The 20,528-nt window shown below is 46.9% G+C and overlaps 1 protein-coding gene across 5 annotated transcripts in view; it reads left to right on the top strand.

Moving 5' to 3' along the window:
* The window catches only part of UBXN8 (UBX domain protein 8), a 35,765-nt gene that overhangs the window by 1,426 nt on the left and 13,811 nt on the right, over positions 1–20,528 (top strand). Inside the window, exons 1-4 of one of the 5 annotated variants that reach the window (XM_074272980.1) lie at positions 783–1,634; positions 6,306–6,425; positions 14,288–14,358; positions 15,384–15,506. In XM_074272980.1, the coding sequence (XP_074129081.1) occupies positions 1,547–1,634; positions 6,306–6,425; positions 14,288–14,358; positions 15,384–15,506 (402 nt within the window). In that variant the 5' untranslated portion in view covers positions 783–1,546. Of the gene's footprint in view, positions 1–782; positions 1,635–6,305; positions 6,426–14,287; positions 14,359–15,383; positions 15,507–20,528 lie in introns of those variants that run through there. The other 4 variants (XM_074272981.1, XM_074272982.1, XM_074272984.1 and 1 more) reach the window with 4 other exon arrangements.

Here is a 20,528-nt window from a genome sequence, read left to right as displayed (position 1 = left end):
GAGGGCAGGCACTTTTTTGTTTATATCTCTAAGCCCTGTTCTGTGCCTCATTCGCTGTAAGCTCTCAATATTGCTTAACATTTATACTAAAACCCTATTCAGACTTCATTGAAGGGGGCTCAAACCTTAAACCTTAAAAGGATCTGAGCAGACAAATAATTTCATTACCTTTAATTCTGAGCCCACTTTCCTCTGGACATTTTAAAACTTTATTTTAATTTTATTTGGGGGGAATATATACATTCATTTTTTACATATTTTCATATGAGTCATGTTGGGGAAGAAAAATAAGAGCAAAAAGAAAAAAAAAAAAAAAAACACCAGAAAGACAAAACAGGTGAAAATAGTATTCTTCAATTTGTATTCAACTTAGCAGCTTTTGGTATATGGATGACATCAACCATCCAAAGTTTTTTGGAACTGCCTTGGTTCACTGAATTGTAGGAAAGAACTAACTCTTTCATAGTTGATCGACAGTCTTGCTGTTGCTGTATGCAGTGTTTTCCTGGTTCTGTTCCCTTCACTCAGCATCAGCTCATTGTGGGTCTTTCCAGGCTTTTCTGAAATCAACCTGTTCATCCTTATAGAAAAACAATATTCTATTACATTCAGCCTCCTGAGCTATATACTATGTATCCCTATAAATGACAATTACAACAGTTGCAACTAACATTTCAAAGAAGCTTTGAGGTTTACAAAGTCCTCATAACCCCAGAAGTAAGTCCCGGGCTGTCTGGATTCCAAATCTCATCCCTTTCCGGTAACAAGTACCCTTCGGATTCTTTGCGGTACTCGATCTAACGCCTTACTGTTTCAGGGCTAGGTACACCACCAGCTGGTCCACCTCCTTTTGCGTCCCTCCATGTCCAGAATGAAGGGTTTTTTATTGCTCGGATGTCACCATTGACAACACACGACTCATCCCCCCAGCCGTTCATTTAAAATCGTTTATGGAAGTCATTACTGTGTACAGAGCATTATAGGAAGATAAAAATCAAATGATCTCTGCATTGGCTGGGTACTAGGGACAGCGTGCCAAACGTGGGCATGGGAACTTCGAGAGAACAACGGGGTGCAGGAAGAGGTAAACTTGGCCTGAAGGGCGGCTCTGGAGGCTGAGAGGCCGGCCTTTGGCTCGCCAGCAGAGTGGCTTGGGACAAAGAAGAGACTGGCCCTCAAAGCCCCCTCGAGCATCTCGTTTCTCTCTCCACCTCCCCCTCCTCCCCTCTTCCTTCTCCTCCCGTCCTCGAGCCTTTCCCAGTTGGGACGCTATAAACACGTTGGGAATAACTGAAATCTTTTCAGAGATTTAAGTCCCGAGGTAACAAAGCCTTAAAACATAAATGTGAACTCATTCCCACACGTTCCTCAGTATTTCGGCTTTACGATCTGTTATCCTCAGGCACCTCCTCCGCGGGGCTCTCACCCCCTTATCCCAGATGGTATCAACCTGCGGCAGCGGGCGGGGCTGAAGTGGGAGGCGCCTAGGAGACGGAGGCGCGGGGGACGAAGCCGCGCTTGCGCTCCGGGCGCGGCCTGAGGCGCCATGGCGGCCCGCACTGCGTGGCTGCTGTTGGCCATCCCGGCCGTGCCCCTGCTCTGCCTGCAGCTACGGAGCGCGGGCCTCAACCCAGGTAAGGCCCTTTCCCTTTCTCCGTTAGAGTTCCTCCGCCTTTTCCCTCCCGGGCCCTGTGGACTGCTAGCCTCATGGAAACTACAATCCCCAGCATTCCGTGCACGTCTGCTCGCGCGACAAGGCATACTGGGAAAGGGGCGGGGTCATTCTTGGACCCCAGTTTGGGCGGAAAAACTGCGAGCTAGCGGCAGGTGGGAAGTGAATCCTCGCCCCCGGCCCCGGGGTCAATCAGTTGGTGCAGACCCCTCCGTGCTTCTCGTTACCCTTCGCGTCTTAGGGCCCAGCGACATTCCCGCACCACTATTGGTTTAGCAGTTGGTGGGCGTCTGCTGTTTACGATCCTTTGCGGCACAAAAAGGGCCGCTGCAGATATTTTGGAGAACGTGGCACTGTGCTCTTACCGATGATGGCTTCCGGGGGGATAAGCCAGCGTTGGAGGCCTTGCTTAGACACACTAATCATTTCATTTGCCTCGTTTCCAAATGTTTTCCAGAATGTCGGTCTCCGCACCACTGCACCAACAATGTATCGGTGTGTCAGCCCTCCGGCCCGGGCCGGTGCCCTGTCCTTCCCGCTGAGAAGTGAAACCGCTAAAGTTGTTTTGATGTGCATTTCTTAGTGACTTCTTAATTAACTTCGTGGGTTTTCTAATAACCCTTTAATGTGTCTGTGATTGTTCTTACACTTCCGGTCTAGACCGGGGCTTTTCGGCTTTTGGGGGACCTGAGCCCCCTTGACATTCTGCGGAGGCTTTTTTGAAGTCTGTAAAATAAAGTGCATACAGAGGAAAGCAGTTGTGTTGAAATACATTTATCAAAATGTTCCATCGGCTGAGGCACTTCTCAGGTCTGAGGATGAGAGCTCGGTTGTGAATCGGTCTCCACGCTCACCCTGTGTGTTACCCTAATTAAAGCTTGTGATTGACATTGAGGAGGAGGAGGGAAAAGTGACCCCCACCGCCTCCTGTAGAACAGAGGAGGTGAGGTAGAGATCATTTACTATCTCTCCCCTGCACTGCTTTTAAAAACCTACCCGGGAAAGGTAAAAATGCTACCAGGGAGACGAGCGGAAACCGAAGGAAGGGCAGTGGAGACAATTAGTAAACAATAACAATATTCCAGAATGGTAAATGAATTATTAGAAGAGGAGCTATCGGAGGGAAAAGTAGGAATGAAATCAGGAAATGCTTTGCATGTGGAACGTCAGGTTAAATGACGCGACTGCTCCAAAGAGGAAACACTAGAGATCTGAGAACAGTATGACTCAGGCATCTAAAACTTGTGTGGATCTTAGTAAGCTGTGAATCAGTCCTGCCAAAGCACAGACAGACTTACTGTGAAACCCTGGCAGTTTCTATCTAAATATCTGAAGGGCCGTGTCAGAGCTTCGTGCAATCCAAACCTCTCATGACCATTGAGGCACAGCTAGCCAAAGTGAAAGCCAAAGCTCTGATCTACATCCACGCCTTCTCACGTAGACAAAAATCCACTTTTTTATGTCCAAGGTAGAACTAGTTTATATTTGATGTTTTTTCAAAACCTGATTTATTGGCTATTTATTTTGCACTAGGTAGTTTTGGATTCCTGTTTGCCTTAACATTTGGAAGGGCCACCTCATTCTGGAATCCCCTGGCTCCCTCCAATCACTCCTGGTCACTTTGTCCGCATCAGCCTGGAAGAGATGGGGATTAGTGACTGTGGCAGGAGATTGCTTCTTGTTCCCTTTCTTGTCATGCAGGACTTGTAGAAGCAGTCCTCTGATGCCATTGCTGCATTTTTGAGAATCACTTTAGGAAAGGAAGACTCCTATCTCCAGCAAGAGCCCCTCAAACTCCTCCCAGCACCTTGTCTGCCTCACCTCATGGAAGTGGAGAGCTAAGCCCGATCCATGGAACTGGAATCCCATTGAAAGGGAGCTTCCCCTCACAGAGATTGCTATTCTTCTTTCATCGAGTAATCTGTCTACGAAAGTGGCTGGTGGTCAAATATTGATCATCTTGTGATCTCCAGCAAAAACTTGCTAGTCACTGGACAAGTCGTGCACTAAGCTCTGTCCTTTGGGTGTTTGTAGCTTGATCATTTCTAGGATGTTGTCATGAGTGTCCCAGGGCCATTGCCACTACGGGGTCATCACAATAGCATTTGGCCTTGCCTAGAAAGAGAAATCTCACTGGGATCAACAGATCTGGGTGGTATTGTTAAAGCAAAGGCATAAAGTTATATCTTTCCTGTTTGTGTGTACAGGGACAATTCCTAGCCAGATATGACTCAAAAGCAGTGCTAAGACCATCTCCTCTACCTATCCTCCTTAAGCTCTCATTGTTAACATATCCAAGCTCCTGAGAAAAAGCTGTCTACCCTTGTTTTAACAATTTTATCACCTCATCCTCATTTTCTGCAATCTGGCTTTGACATCACCCTGCCCTGATATCTTAGATCCACAAAACAAGAAAGAAATTGAAGGAATCCATTGCTCACCTTCTGAAAGAGATCTCAGGATTATTATAGAAAAATTGCAGAGCTCTCAGATCAAGGAGAATTTGCAAGCCACTTGAAAGAAACAATTCATCAGGGGTGATGCCTATTATTACCACTACTATTTGACATTGTACTAGAACTATTGGCTTTAGCAATAAGAAAAGAAAAAAATTAAAGGATAGAATAGGCAATGAGGAAATAAAGCTATCACTCTTTGCAGATGATATACTTAGAGAATCCTAGAAAATCAACTGGAAACAATTCACAGTTTAGCAAAGTTGCAGGATATAAAATAAATTGATCATCAGTCATCAGCATTTCTGTATAGTGCTGACAAAGCCCATCAGCAAGAGATAAAAAAATTCCATTTAAAATTACTGTAGACAAAATAAAATACTTGGGAGGAGGGGTCTATCTGCCATGACAAACCCAAGAACTGTATGAACAGAATTATAAAATATTTCTCAAATAAAATCAAATCTAAATAATTGGAAAAATATCAATTGTTCATGGATAGGCCAAGCTAATAGAATAAAAATGACAATTCTGCCTAATTTGGTCTGCTTTTTTAGTGTCACACCAATCAAACTGCCAAAACATCATTTTATAGAATTAGAAAAAATGATAACAAAATTCATCCAGATGAACAAAAAATCAAGGATATCAAGCAAATTAGTAAAAAAAGATGGTGGCTTCATATCAAATCTAAAACTATATTATAAAGCAGCAGTCATCAATACCATTTGGTACTAGCTAAGAAATAGAATGGTGGATCAGTGGAATAGAGTAGATACACATGACACAATAAGCAAGGCCTAAATCAATCTCCCCAAACTCCAGCTTCTGGAATAAGAACTCATCATTTGACAAAAATTGCTGGGAAAACTGGAAAATAATATGTCAGAAACTCAGTATAGATCTATAGATCTACATCTCACACCCTATACCAAAATAAGGTCAAAGTGGGTGCATGAATCTTTAGAGAAGGGAGGAATTGATGACCAAAGAAGCATTATGAACATCATGAAAGACAAAATGGACAAATGATTACATTAAATTAAAGTTTTTGCACAGACAAAACCAACAGAAATAAGATTAGAAGAGAAGTACAAAGCTGAAGAAAAATCTTTACGACCAGTATTTCTGATAAAGGCCTCATTTCTAAAATATATAAAGAACTGTGTCAAATTTATAAGAATACACATCATTCCCCAATTGATAAATGGTCAAAGGATGTGAAAAGGAATTTTCAGATGATGAAAAAAAAGCCGTTTGTAGTTATATACTCTAAATCACTATTCATTAGAAATATGCAAATTAAAACAACTCTGAGGTACCACCTCATATCTCTCAGGTAGACTAAGATGACAGGAAAGGATAATGATAAATGTTGGAGGGGATGTGGGAAAACTGGGACACTGATACATGGTTGTGGAGTTGTGAAATGATCCAGCCATTCTGTAAAGTAATCTGGAACAATGCCAGTGGGCTGTCAAACTTCGCATACCCTTTGAACCAGCAGTGCCATTACTGGGTCTGTATCCCAAGGAAATCATAAAATTGGGAATTTACTTCATGTACTATAACTTGCTCAGCCATTTTGGCTGAGCAAGTTATAGTACATGAAGGTAATGGAATATTATTGTTCTATAAAAAATGATGAACAAGTTGATTATACAGGGCCTGGAAAGATTGACATGAACTGATGCTGGTGAAAGAAGCAGAACCAGGAATACATTGTGTTGTACAGCAAGAATGTGAGATGATCAAGTATGAAAGGCTTGGTTCTTTAGTAGTTCAGTGATCCAGAGCAGCCCCAATAGAATGAATGTAAATCAACACATGCTATGTTCACTTCTTTTTTCTGTTTTTTTTTTTCCTCTCTTCTGTGATTTTTCCTGTTTGCTCAGATTTTTCTCTCCCAACATAATCCTCTTCATACAAATTGTGTGATTAAGATCACACAAAATCTAGCGATCCCATGTTAAAAAAAACAGAGGGCTTAGAATATGACATTCTAGAAATGAAGGTTTTAGGATTACAAGCAAGAATAACCAGTCTATCCTGCAGTCTGGCTTTGACATCACCACTCAATGGAAACCACTTTTTCCAAGGTTATCAGTGATGTCTTTGGGGCCAGATCCATGGCCTTTCTTTATTCTCATCCTTTTTTTTTTTTCCCCCCTCATTAGGATGGAAGGATATCTTTTTGCTGGGTGGCCGGGGTTTGCTGTTTCTTGCTATCCTGACTTTAATTATCTTGGTGACTACCCCGTGGCTTACACCTCAAGCCCCCGAAGTATGTTTGACAGGTAAGCAAATACCAGGGGGTAATCTACTTCAGATGTCTAATTCTCTGTCTTTTCCTGCTGTGTGCAGTTTCTTTGTTACTCTGTGACCACAGGCAATCATTTGCTGAAGCTCTCTGAGTCACCATTTCTTCAATGTGAAAGATGTGTGGGTGGGGCCCCATGCTAACCCTAGGGTCGCCATGCTGCGTGTGTGGGAGCTGGGGGCCACACGCTGAGACCCAGTCTGGGACTGCAGATTCTGCAGGCAGGCCCGCTTCATCCTTTCTTTCCCTGGCACCCCCTCAAGCTCCATAGTGGCTGTGTGGAAATCTCTGATTGTGGGTGCAGTGGTGCAGGATGATAACTCCCACAGGTGCTCCTCTGCACTCCCAGTGGCCAGCCCTGGGAAACCTTCAGGCAGAACCTCAGAGACAGAGGGGCTAGAAGGCCCCAGAAGGGCCGCGCCAGAGCATCTCGAGCTTGCCAACCTCTTGTGCTCCCCTTTTTCTCCTCATCCTGACCATTTTCAGGAAGTGGTTGTTCCACCTTGGCTTGCCTGGATTGGGGTGAGCGCTTCCGATCCTCCTCTCCTCCGGGTTTTGGTGTCACTCACTTCCTAAGTCTCCTTGGTTAAATTGGCATTTGTGCCATATGATAACAATGAAAAGAGCCAGCATTTCTGCAGCACTTTTAGCTTTGCAGAGTACTTTACAAAAGTTATGGGATCCTTCTATTGTGGTCTCTTTTTACAGACGACAGAACTGAGGCAGACACTAAGTGATTTGCCCAGGGTCCCCCATCTGCTAAGTGTCTGAGGCCCGAAGCTTCTCAGGGGGCTGGGTGAGTGGAGAGAAGGGACCGGGTGCAAGACGTGTTGCTGAGGGAGAAACAATAAGGTTTGGTAGGAGGTGGGAGTTGGGAGGAGAAGAGGTTGAAGCTGATGCAGAGGTTTGGAATTGGAGAGTGGAAGGAGGGTGGAGCCCCTGAGAGAATAAGGACCCCCAAAAGAGGGGGAGGAAGGATGATGAGCTCCCTTCTGAGCTAGCTGCATGACACGCCCGCGGCCCTTCCGCCTCACGGTGCCCATTGTGTGCCGGGTGTGTGAGTGGCAGTTGGGACACGGACTGATAGTAATGACAATCCATCGATAGAATGCTTCCCATGTGTTAGGTCCTGTGCTGAGCCATTTACAGTTATTACCTTGTATAATCTTCAGAATTGCTCTGGGAGGGAGGTGCACTATGCTTCCCTTTCTCAGGTGAGGAAACTGAGGCAAAGAGGTGAAGTGACATACTCAGGGTCACATGCCTAGGCAGTGTCTGAAGCTGCATTTGAATTGAGGTCTTCCCAGCCTGTGGAAAGAAATTCACGAGAGCAGGGCCTTGGGGTCCCCACATTTATCAAGAGCGGGTCACATGGTGGTGATCCCCCCCAAAGAGGCTGAAAAGCAAGCAGTAGAAAGGGATGTCAAGAGAAGCCAGAATGGCGAGGGCGGAATCTGGGCCAGGGCCAGAAGGGCTGAGCCGGGGCCCAGGGGAAGGACGGGAGCTGCTCATGCTGAGAGCCTCGGGGCCCAGAGTAGGGCATGAAGAAACAGGAACGATGTCAACACTGTCCAGGACTGCGGCCAGAAAGAGGAAGGGGGAGGTCGGGAGACAGGCTGGGCCCAAGTCGGATTCATAGCGCGGTTGGGTAGAGATCTCCAGCTGCCCAGATCTCTGCTGGAGCACGCTCCCTGTTTCTCCTCTCCTCTCCACCTCTGTCTCTCTCCCTGTCTATCTCCTTGTCTCTGTCTCTCTCTGTCTCCCTTCTTCCTTCCCTCCCTTCCTTCTTCCCTCCTTCCCTCCTTCCTTCTCTCCCTTTTTCTCCCTCCCTCCCTCCCTCCCTCCCTCCCTCCCTCCCTTTTTCTCCTTCCCTCCCTCCCTTCCTCCTTCCCTCCTTCCTTATCTCCCTTTCTCTCCCTCCCTTCCTCCTTCTCTCCTTCTTTCTCTCCCTTTCTCTCCCTCCCTTCCTCCCTTCCTCCTTCCCTCCTTCCTTCTCTTCCTTTCTCTCCCTCTCTCCCTCCCTCTCCCCCTCTCTGAGGAGGGAACGACCAGTCCTTTCTCTGTTGGAGGTAGAGGAAACCTTTGGGTCTGAAGTCAGTGGGCAGTGACAATGATGTAAAAAAGATGCTGTCAATGAAGCTTGGAAAAAACAAAACCAGAAGAGAGTCCAGAAAGGGACATGGAGAAGCCGGGCACGTTGGCATGTTGTCACTCTTGTTAAATTTAATTGACCCATAATAGTAGAAATGCAGGAGCTCATGTCAGCGTTCAGCTTTTCCCGAGCCCTTTACAAAGTACTTTTCAAATACTCTCTGATATTTGATCTTCACAACAACCCTGAGAAGGAGATGCTGTTATGATCCCCATCTTACAGATGAGGAAACTGAGGCAAACAGGGGTGAAGTGGCTTGTCTAGGGTTACTTATTAGGATCTGAAGTGGGATTTGAACTCAGCTCTTTGAGATTCTAAGCCCTGCCCTCTATTTGTTGCACCACTTAGTTACCAGACTTTTAAAAAACCTCTTTTTCTTTGTTGTTTGCATATTGAAATGTTTGGGAAGGTTGATGTTAACGTCACAAGAAAAAATCACCATAAGGCCACCCCCAAACACTGATTAGCCTTTCTAGCTTGGATGGAAAAAGGAAATAGAAGATTGAGGTGGGGGAAGGTACAGATGATGACTCTCAGAGAGCATGGCCTGTGATCATGGGGACGGGAGGTTGGGACTGTGTGAGCTGAGAGAGGTGGCCCGGCTCAGGGATGGCGCAGTGAGGGTGCCCCGGATGGGCTGCTGCTCCATCCTGATTTCCCTTCCGTTTTCCTGGCCACAGAGGACATGCAGGAGGTGGGAGGGGGACAGTCAGATAGCCCCCATCTGGGCGCGGTCGGTGCAAGCCCCTGGCTCAGCAGTGGCCTCCCTCACACCTGAATGAGGGCAAATAGAAGGGCACCACTGACCGAGACATCGGAAAGACCCAGGGACACAAGAAGCCATTACCTTGGAGAAAAGACCGTGTTGGGCCAATTCTTAAAAGAGGGAACAGAGTCTGAAAATAAGCTTGGTTTTCATTCCTGGGAAACTGGAGAGCGCTTCCCTCAGTACAGTACAAAAACCTTGAGTTCCAAATTTTTTTCTTCCTCCCTTCCCTCCACTCTTTGTCCTAGATGGCAAAGTCACCGGCTTCATCAAGATCGTGTTTGGTGCTAGAGTCACCGTATTTCTAGCTCACTAATGTAGAACATGTAAAGAATGTTACAGACAAAGTTTGCCTCCAGTTTATTTATTTGAATTACTTTATTTGGCATTCAAACCCTTAATAAAATCGGCATTTCCATGTAAATAAAACAAGAAGAGAATCATACCTTGAAAGAGTGGGTCTACCCTTAATTCACCTGAAGATTACTTCCTAGCCTTCCCCCTGGGCTGTAGAACTAACATAGCTATGATTGAACGCTGGATCAGTGTGCCTCCTCCAGTTTCTTTACTGAATTCCCTTACAATTCCATCCACTTGGTCCTTTCCTGTGATTCTGTCTCCTTCAGAGGGTCTTCATCCTCGGACCCACCAGAAGTAGGTCATCACTATCCAGCCTTCTCCATATCAACTCCAGCCATGACTTCCTCTTTGCCCCTCAGTCTACTGTAGACCCCACAGCAGTGTCCCCGCCCCCCTAGCTCCTGGACCCCTCACTCCTGCCAGCATGTTTCTAAAGTAAACTTCGCCCCTTGACTAGGAAAATTACTAAGAAGAATGGGTCTCCCTTGTTCTAGCTTGCTCCCTTCACCTCTGACCAGGTCGGTTGGTCCCTCTGAGCTCTCTTGACCACCCGGGCTTCTGGTGAAGCGCCTCATTCTGTTCTTGCGGAGGAACCGGAGACACGAACCAGGGAACGAGGAAGTAGGGGCTGGCGACTGGCTAGGTTCAGGGAATGTCTCAGGGCCAGAATGGTGGGAGAGCGCTCCAGGGCTCTGCCCTTGACTTCTGGGAAGGGCAGCCCACTTGCTGGACAGCTGTGTCAGGCTCCGGGGACGCAGTGCATGAAAGCAGTGGTTTGCCTGGCATGTGACCCCCCCCCCCCGGAAGATGGGAACATGGCTGTCCCTTTAGCCTCTCCTTCCTCAGGCAGCCACTGTCAGGGTTAGCCACACAAAGCCTCACGCCAGGGTCGCCCCTCCTGCCTTCATTCTGCTCCTTCCTTCAGTGCTTCCCCTGGCAGGGAGAGGTCTGAAACTCGGGACCCGAGGACTCCAGGTCTGGCAGGATTCCCGCTGCTCCAGGCCCTTCAGCTCAGTCCTGGCAGCGACTCTGAGCTCAAGGAGCGGCATGCAGCCATGCCATTGGCACCTAACCAGTTCCAGCCTGACATCGGCCTCGGGGCCCCACAGAAGGGTGCCAAGCTCCCAGAAACCAGCCTTGCCACTTTGGTGGCCAGGAATAAGTGATTGAGATGTTGCGGGCTGCTCACACCAGCAGGGATTCATAGTTTCATGTACAGTCTTCTGGCGCTCTTCTGAATGGTAGATAAAAATACCAGTTTTATTTGGTGTGTAGGTTCAGAATAAAAATAGAGAAATCTAAAGAGAGAGAATCAAAGCAAACCAAGCTACCCTCCCCCCCTGCCCGGTTTAGCTTGGTGACAGGAAGGCATTCCAGGGTGCTCCCTTCCTGGAGCGTTTTCCTGAGTTGGGCATCAGGTTTCTTCCTCCTTATAACCTCAGCGGTGCAGCGGCCCTCTTAAGCGTCGCTTCTCCCCTTCCCTGAGATGGGCTATTCCCATCCCACCCACTTTGCAGAGAAGGAGTGAGAAATAAAGTGGCTCCGTTGCAATGGTCTTGTGGTGGAGAGAGCCACCTGTGCCCAGAGAGAGGACTGTGGGCACTGAGAGCGGTTCACAGCATGGCATTTTCACTTTTTGTTGTTTGCTTGCATTTTGTTTTCTTTCTCATTTTCTTCCCTTTTTGATCTGATTTTTCTTGTGCAGCAAGAGAATTTTATATATATATATATATAAATAAAAGAATTGCACATGTTTAACCTATATTAGATCACTTGCCATCTAGGACAAAGAGTGGAGGGAAGGGAGGAAGAAAAAAATTTGGAATTCAAGGTTTTGCAAAGATGAACGTTGAAATTTATCTGCACATATATTTTGAAAATAAAAAGCTTAAAAGAAAGAAAGTGCCTTGCTTAATATTGACTCTGACTCAGACAACTAAAAGTAGGGGCAGAGTAGAACTCAGGACTCAGCTTTTCCTCAGCCTTCATCTTCATCCGGTGAGCCAGCTGTGGCTTCCTGCTGCCCAGTTGTTTCAGAAGCTGCAGGTCTAGCAGGCTCAGGTGCCCAGGTACCGAGTCTCGAGCCTGAGCTCTAGCAGGCTCAGCGGTGAGGGGAAGGACACTAGGATACCAGGCCCAGTGGCTGTTGTCTGTCTGGCCATCCCAGGAGAGAAGCGCTCTGGGGAAACCAGACTGGTGTGTGACGGCTGTGAGAGGAGCAGATGGCAGGGAAGTGAGAAGGCCGAGCCTCCGGGCAGCCCCCTTCCGTGGCCCCAGCGCCCTTGGTTGCTGTAGATGCACGGCTGCGTCCCCCTCAACTCCTTCCCCTCCTGCCACAAAGCTTTTTGGTGGTCCTACTTGTTTGGTTCTCTTGAAGATCTTAAAATTTATGCCTAAAAATAGTCCTTGCTTGGTTTAACATCAAGGTTCTTGACTGTTTGGGGTCATGGCCCCTTGGACAGTTTGGAATGGCGTCACATCACTTCAGTAAAGTTTGCCCCTTGACTAGGAAAATCACAAAGAATGGGTCTCCCCCAGACCCCTGCTTAGAAGAATGTTTTTAAGTGCATAAAAAAATTCTTAAGCTCCCAAAAGAAAACAATTATATTGAAATGCCTCGTGCCAGCTGGTACGTATTAAGCTCCTACCAGATGTATACGGGACAAATTGGAAACACTCACCAGAGAGAAGGCTCAAGAAGAGCCTCCAGCAGGGGGTGGGACTCTAGCTGAGCCTGGAAGGAAGCCAGCAAGCAGAGGTTCCCAAGCCCCCCCCCCCCCTTTCAGAGCCCCCGAGATGGGAAGCACGCTCCAGGCTGGCTTTTGGCACTCTGGGCATTTGCTGAGTGCCTGAGAAGTTTGGAGGTGGGTGAGACGATGTGGGCGGCTGCAGGCATTGGAGAGGACGTCCTGGCCAGGAGGCTTCACTAGGCAGAGACAGCGGGGGCAAGACTTGGATGCCGGGCAGAAAGATCGCTGTCCTTTCCTGTGATTCTGTCTCCTTCAGAGGGTTTTCATCCTCGGACCCACCAGAAGTAGGTCATCACTATCCAGTTCAGCCTTCTCCATATCAACTGCAGCCATGACTTCCTCTTTGCCCCTCAGTCTACTGTAGACCCCACACCAGTGTCCCCCCCTCCCCAGCTCCTGGACCCCTCACTCCTGCCAGCATGTTTCTAAAGCTGGACTGGCCCCCACCCACCCCTCTGTGCAGGCAGAGCTGCTGATCTCTTTGCCTGGGCTGGGCTTGAGACTTCTCCTTGCCCCACCTCCAGGCAGGCCTCCGGGGCTCCTGTGGCATTCTCCCTGCATTTATGACTTATTTACCTGCCTCAACACCTCCTTCCTACATCCTACATCCCCTGCTTGGTCTGGTGAGTTGCTGCCAGGCTCACCCTCCTCCTGCACTGTTTTCTTATCTTGGAGGGCTCCCTCTTGTCCATTGTGATTGCCTCCTGCCAAAGGGGGCAGCGTCAGGTGGGAGGAATGTCTGGAGACCTGGGCCAGGTCTCATGGGACTATTCTCATGTGACCCTGGGTGGGTCTGTCCTTACCCCAACATGGGAATGGTACTTGTGGGCCCACCCGCCTCCCAAAGAGCTTTGAGAACCTCTTGGCGTGAGCTTCCAGACGGGGAGGCTGTGTGTGCAGATGGGGCAGGGGCAGGGAAGGGGGCTGGATGCCAGTGCGAGCCCCGGCAGGCGAGGGAAAAGCTCACCTCTTGGAGCCACGGGGCGGGCGTCAGGGCCCTGCCGGACTAGGCATCAGTGAGTCCCTTGATCTCAGCTGCCAGACGGCAGAGTTCCTGAGAGGGGGCTACATGGGGACCAGGCCAGGCTGTCCGCTCACTGGCGTGGTTGGGAGTCTTAGGCGTTTCCTCCCGCCCCAGTCTGGGGAAGTCTTGCAGCCTTTCAGAAGGGCAGGCGGCTCAGTCACTGGCCCTCGAGTCACCCCCCTCCCAGACCCCGAGAAGCCCTGAGCAAGAGCCAGGCCTTTCTCAGTTTCCCCATCTGAAAACATGGGTCCGACCTCATGGTCTCTTCCAGCTCTAAGAACGAATTCCCCCTGGCCCGGGCTGCCCCCCAGCGGCTCCCCATTTACAGCCAGCCAGTGAGCCCTGCTCTCTCTATGATAAGAAGAACTAGTGCTGCTAGAGAGCTTTCAGATGTGCAAAATGTTTTATAAATATCATGTGTCTGCAGCCTTGGGAGAGAGGCTTGTTGTTCAGATGAGGAAACTCCAGCAGAGATGGGTGACCTGTCCAGGGTCCCAGCTAGTGAGCGTCTAAGGCTGGATTTGAACTCGGGTCTCCATGGCCCAGTGCTCCCTCTGCTCCAGCGGCCGCATCCTCAGGTCCTCACAGCCCGGGCTCCAGGTCAGAACTTTTGTTTCCCTGGCTGGTCTTTGTGCCGGGGCAGAGAAGGCTGGCTCCTGCCCCGTGTCACTGACGAGGGAGGCTGGGAGGCTTCCTCTACTGTGAATTCTGAGCACGTCTCTTCTGTGCAGGGAATTTGCTGGTAATTAGGGAATAAAAAAAGCACTCTTGTGTTTTGTTGTCCTAGTAACTGAAGATGAGAATAAAAGAAGGCAAAAACGTGTAAGAGAAAAGCAGCAGGAGACCCTGAGCACCAAGGTGAGCTCTTCTCCTCCAGGGCTTCCCAGAGGCCTCTGCAGTGCTTGGGGGTGCTGAAAGGCACGGCGGGCAGAGGGCAGGCAGAGTCCCCTCCGGGAGCCCAAGCTCAGGCCCAGTGGGTCCTCGGCCAATGGAGGCCCTCAGGCCAGTCCTCGGCCAAGAAACCTCCCCAAGACTGTCTGTGAGGACCCCAAGAGACCCTCCATGTTTTGGACACTCTCTGGACTTCTTTCCATTTTGAAAGGAGAAAATGGGCTAAAGTAGATTTAACATCCCTCCTTTGTTCTTTGCTGAAAACCCTCTTACACTGAGTGTCCTTTGGGCCAGGCTTCTGTTGGTTCCAGGACCTTCACTCCCCTCTGCCCCATTCCTGGCTTCCAGACTTCAAAGCCGGGCCCCAGTGCCCAGGGTCCCCTGTGCCCACTCCTGCTCTCGCTCCCTTGTGTGTGCCGTGTGCCCATGTTAGAATGCAAGCTGCTTGAAGGGCTGGTCTGGTTCTCTCTATTTGTATCCCAATCACCTAGAACTGCGCCTTTCCCAGGGCCCAATGCATGCTGGCTCTCTTCCTTCTTAACAGTTTCGGGACCCTCTCTATCCTCCCGAGTCTGCTTTGTCTCTGACCCACTTATCACTGGGGTCCATGGGCCTGGGGGGAGGAGGCGGATGTTTCAGAAATGAACAGAATGATGCAGACTTAGCTGTGTCTCTCTGCAAACCTGAGTGATCTGTGAGCCAGAGGTCGTTCTGCCCTGCTGTCTTCCTCCACCTCTAACCCCCTAAAGGTCACTCCTCTGGCTGAGCGCCTGCCTGGGGCTCCCAGACTAAGCAGGGCACAGGGAAGGCCATGCCGGGACCAGTGCAGAGGGCCAGGCGAAGTCAGGGCTGGACAAAGAGGAACGGGGGAAGGAGAGGGCCTTGTAAGCCTCCATCAGCACGGGCAGCGGTCCCGAGGGAGGAGATGGGGACCCCCGGGGATCCAGGGCACCAGGCTAGATTCACCAGGCGTCCTTGCTTTTTATGAGCAGAGCAGTGGATACTTGAAGAATGTCCTGAAACCTCGCCAGGAAACAAAACTAAGAAAACAGGAAGAAAGCTTCTATCAAATGATGGGAGAAACCTGGAAATCGCTTGATGGCTACAAGCTTGGGGTAAGACAACTTCTCCTTTGCATGTTGGTGCTCTGCCCTGCTTGGGTGGTGGTCAGTCCCAGGGCGCCCAGAGAGTTCATCTCTTTTGGAGAGACACCTCCCTAGCGACTGCCCCTGTGACTGCCCCCAGCCTCTGCAGGTTTAGTTACTCATCCCTAGCGCCCAGGGAGACCCTCTGAGCATTGCCCCAGACAGCCCTGTTGCCCCAGCCCCGGTCACCCCCGTTTGACAGATGAGAACCCTGAGGCCAACAGCCTGGGTTAAGTGACTTGCTCAGGGTCACAGAACTAATCCGCGTCTGAGTGTTCCTGATTGCAGGCCGGGCGCACCGTCCACTGCCCCTGTACCACTCAGCCCCACAGTCCAGTGTGCACAGCCTGAGCTGGGCAGTCCTTCTGCACCTTCCTTATCAGTTCCCCGTCCTGCCTCCTCCTGGAGCTCTCTCAGACCCCATCCCTTCTCCAGCCTCGATGGACCCCTTCCCTCCTCTCTCAGCCGAGAGCCTTGCCCACAAGCTCCGTCCACTCTCCTCCCATCACTCTTCTCGTTCACATGAGGAGGCAGCCTCAGTCCTTACGAAGGCTCACTCCTCTACTTATTCAGGCAGTCCCGTTTCATCCCCTCTCCTTTACTGGATTGCCCCCTTTGTCATCCCCAACCTTTCACTTATTTTCATCTCTACTGGTTCATTTCCTACGGCCTACAAACATACCCAACTCTTCTTCATCCTGGAAAAATCCTTCACTTGATCCCCCCGTCCCTGCCTTTTGCCCTCTGTAGCTAAATTTCTCAAAAAGGCCACCTAAGATAGGAGCCTTCATGTTCCTCCCCCTCTTCTCTCTTTACAGTCTGGCATAGGGACTTCATTATTCCACAAAAACTGCTATCCCCAAAATTACCAGTCATCTCTTAGTTGCCAAATCCAATGGCCGCCTTTTCTCCATCCTTACCCTTGAGCTCTCTGCAGTCCTGATTACTGGTGATCTCTTTCCTCTGTGATACTGAATTCTTTCTAGTTTTTAGGAGCCTCTTTCTCCTGATTCTCCTCCTCTTCACTGACCATTTTTTTCTCTGTTTCTTTTGCTGGACCCTCCTCCAGATCAGGTTTCTCACCATAGGTGTCCCCCAAGGCTCTATCCTGGGGCCTCTTCCCTTATCTCTCTACACAGCTTCACTTGGTGATCTCATCAGTTGTCATGGATTTAATGTCCATCTCTATGCTGATGATTCTCAAATTTACCTTTCTTGCATCAATCTCCCCATCAGCTTCCAATTTCTCATCGGCTGCCTTTCATACATCTTAAATTGGATGTCCAGTTGGCTTCTTAAATTCAATTTGTCCAAAACAAAACTCATTTTCTTTCTCTCTAAACTCCGTATTACTTGTGAGGCAAACACCACCTTCCCAGTCCCCCAGGCTCAGTGCCTAGGAGTCATCCTGTCCTTCTCATCATTTCTCACCCTCCATATCCAAGGTTCATATTTACAGCTTCTCCCAATATACCTCCTCCTCTTTTCTGATGCTGCCCCCCAACCTGGTACAGAACCCCACCACCTCAGACCTGGACTGGTGCATTAACAGTTGGTGAGTCTGCCTGCCTCAGGCCTTTACACTCTCTATCCATCCTCCATTCAGTCACCAAAGTGATTTTCCCAAAACACAGGCCTTTCCATGTTTCTCTTAGCCTCAAAACTCTAATGGTTCGTATTGCCTCCAAGAATGCTCTGTTTGGCCCTTCATTGTCTAACTTCCCCCTTCCTCACTAGTCTTTTTATATCTTATTCCCCAACACATACTCTGTGATGCGAGGCTATCGGTCCTCCTGGCTTTTCACCAAGACCCTCCATCTTTTGGCTCAAGGTTTTTCTGGCTCTCTTCTGTGATCCCCCTCGTTCAGTCTTACTATGAACTTCCCTGGCTTCGAGTCCCATCTGAATTCCCACCTTCTACAACAAGCTTTCCCTAACCCCTCTTAATTCCAGTGTCTTCCCTTTGTCAGTTATTTTTTTTTAATTTTTTTATTTTATTTTATAATTATAACATTTTTTGACAGTACATATGCATGGGTAATTTTTTACAACATTATCCCTTGCACTTACTTCTATTCAGATTTTTTCCCTTCCTCCCCCAACCCCCTCCCCCAGATGGCAAGCAGTCTTATATATGTTAAATATATTACAGTATAATTTAGATACAATATATGTGTGTAGAACCGAATTTTTTGTTGCACAGGAAGAATTGGATTCAGAAGGTAAAAATAACAGTTTACATTCATTTCCCAGTGTTCCTTTTCTGGATGTAGCTGGTTCTGTCCATCATTAATCAATTGGAATTGGATTAGCTCTTCTCTATGTTGAAGAAATCCACTTCCATCAGCATACATCCTCATACAGTATCATTGTTGAAGTGTATAATGATCTCCTGGTTCTGCTCGTTTCACTCAGCATCAGTTGATGTAAGTCTCTCCAAGCCTCTCTGTATTTCTCCTGTTGGTCATTTCTTATAGAACAATAATATTCCATAACATTCATATACCATAGTTTACCCAACCATTCTCCAATTGATGGACATCCATTCATCTTCCAGCTTCTAGCCACTATGAAAAGGGCTGCCACAAACATTTTGGCACATACAGGACCCTTTCCCTTCTCTAGTAGTTCCTTGGGGTATAAGCCCAGTAGTAGTATGGCTGGTTCAAAGGGTATGCACATTTTGATAACTTTTTGGGCATAATTCCAGATTGCTCTCCAGAATGGCTGGATTCTTTCACAACTCCACCAACAATGCATCAGTGTCCCAGTTTTCCCACAGCCCCTCCAACATTCATCGTTATTTGTTCCTGTCATCTTAGCCAATCTGACAGGTGTGTAATGATACCTCAGAGTTGTCTTAATTTGCATTTCTCTGATCAATAGTGATTTGGAACACTCTTTCATATGAGTGGAAATAGTTTTAATTTCATCATCTGAAAATTGTCTGTTCATATCCTTTGACCATTTATCAATTGGAGAATGGCTTGATTTCTTATAAATTAAAGTCAATTCTCTGTATATTTTGGAGATGAGGCCTTTATCAGAACCTTTAACTGTAAAAATGTTTTCCCAATGTGTTACTTCCCTTCTAATCTTGTTTGCATTAGTTTTGTTTGTGCAGAAACTTTTTAATTTGGTGTAATCAAAATGTTCTATTTTGTGATCAATAATGGTCTCTAGTTCTCCCTTGGACACAAACTCCTTCCTCCTCCACAAGTCTGAGAGGTAAACCATCCCATGTTCCTCCAATTTATTTATGATTTCGTTCTTTATGCCTAAATCTTGGACCCATTTTGATCTTATCTTAGTATGTGGTGTTAAATGTGGGTCCATGCCTAGTTTCTGCCATACTAATTTCCAGTTTTCCCAGCAGTTTTTGTCAAATAATGAATTCTTATCCCAAAATTTGGGATCTTTGGGTTTGTCAAAGATTAGATTGCAATTTTTATTCACTATCTTGTCCTGTGAACCTAACCTATGCCACTGATCAACTAGTCTATTTCTTAGCCAATACCAAATGGTTTTGGTGACTGTTGCTTTATAATATAGCTTTAAATCAGGTACACTTAGACCACCTTCCTCTGACTTTTTTTTCATTAGTTCCCTTGCAATTCTCGACCTTTTATTCTTCCATATGAATTTTGTTGTTATTTTTTCTAGGTCATTAAAATAGTTTCTTGGGAGTCTGATTGGTATAGCACTAAATAAATAGATTAGTTTGGGGAGTATTGTCATCTTTATTATATTCGCTCGGCCTATCCAAGAACACTGAATGTCTTTCCAATTATTTAAATCTGACTTTATTTTTGTGGCAAGTGTTTTGTAATTTTGCTCATATAATTCCTGACTCTCCTTTGGTAGATATATTCCCAAATATTTGATACTATCGACTGTTATTTTGAATGGAATTTCTCTTTGTATCTCTTGCTGTTGGATTGTGTTGGTAATGTATAAAAATCCTGAGGATTTATGTGGATTTATTTTGTATCCTGCGACTTTGCTAAAATTCTGAATTATTTCTAATAGCTTTTTAGCAGAGTCTTTGGGGTTCTCTAAGTATATCATCATGTCATCTGCGAAAAGTGACAATTTGATTTCTTCATTTCCTACTCTAATTCCTTGGATCTCTTTCTCGGCTCTTATTGCCAAGGCTAGAGTTTCTAGTACTATATTGAATAGTAATGGTGATAGTGGGCAACCTTGTTTCACTCCTGATCTTACAGGGAAAGGTTCTAGTTTATCACCATTACATATGATGTTTACTGAAGGTTTTAAATATATGCTCCTTATTATTTTAAGGAATAGTCCATTTATTCCTATACTCTCAAGCGTTTTTAGTAGGAATGGATGTTGGATTTTATCAAATGCCTTTTCTGCATCTATTGAGATGATCATATGGTTTTTATTAATTTGATTATTAATATGGTCAATTATACTAATAGTTTTCCTAATATTAAACCAGCCCTGCATTCCTGGTATAAATCCCACTTGGTCATAGTGTATTATCCTGGGGATGATTTTCTGAAGTCTATTTGCTAATATCTTATTTAATATTTTAGCATCAATATTCATTAAGGAAATTGGTCTATAGTTTTCTTTCTCAGTTTTCGATCTACCTGGTTTAGGTATCAGTACCATGTCTGTGTCATAGAAGGAATTTGGTAGGACTCCTTCAATCCCTATTTTTTCAAATAGTTTACATAGCATTGGAGTTAGTTGTTCTTTAAATGTTTGGTAGAATTCACCTGTAAATCCATCTGGTCCTGGGGACTTTTTCTTAGGAAGTTGGTTAATAGCTTGGTCTATTTCTTTTTCTGAGATGGGACTATTTAGACTACTTACTTCTTCCTCTGTTAATCTGGGCAAGCTATATTTTTGAAGGTATTCTTCCATTTCATTTAAGTTATCAAATTTATCGGCATAAAGTTGAGCAAAGTAGCTCCTAAGTATTGTTCTAATTTCCTCTTCATTAGTGGTGAGTTCACCCTT

Source organism: Sminthopsis crassicaudata, chromosome 6, assembly GCF_048593235.1.
Source record: "Sminthopsis crassicaudata isolate SCR6 chromosome 6, ASM4859323v1, whole genome shotgun sequence".
NCBI lineage: Eukaryota > Metazoa > Chordata > Mammalia > Dasyuromorphia > Dasyuridae > Sminthopsis > Sminthopsis crassicaudata.
Note: the sequence above shows the minus strand (reverse complement) of the source record. Positions and strands in the feature narration are given on the sequence as shown.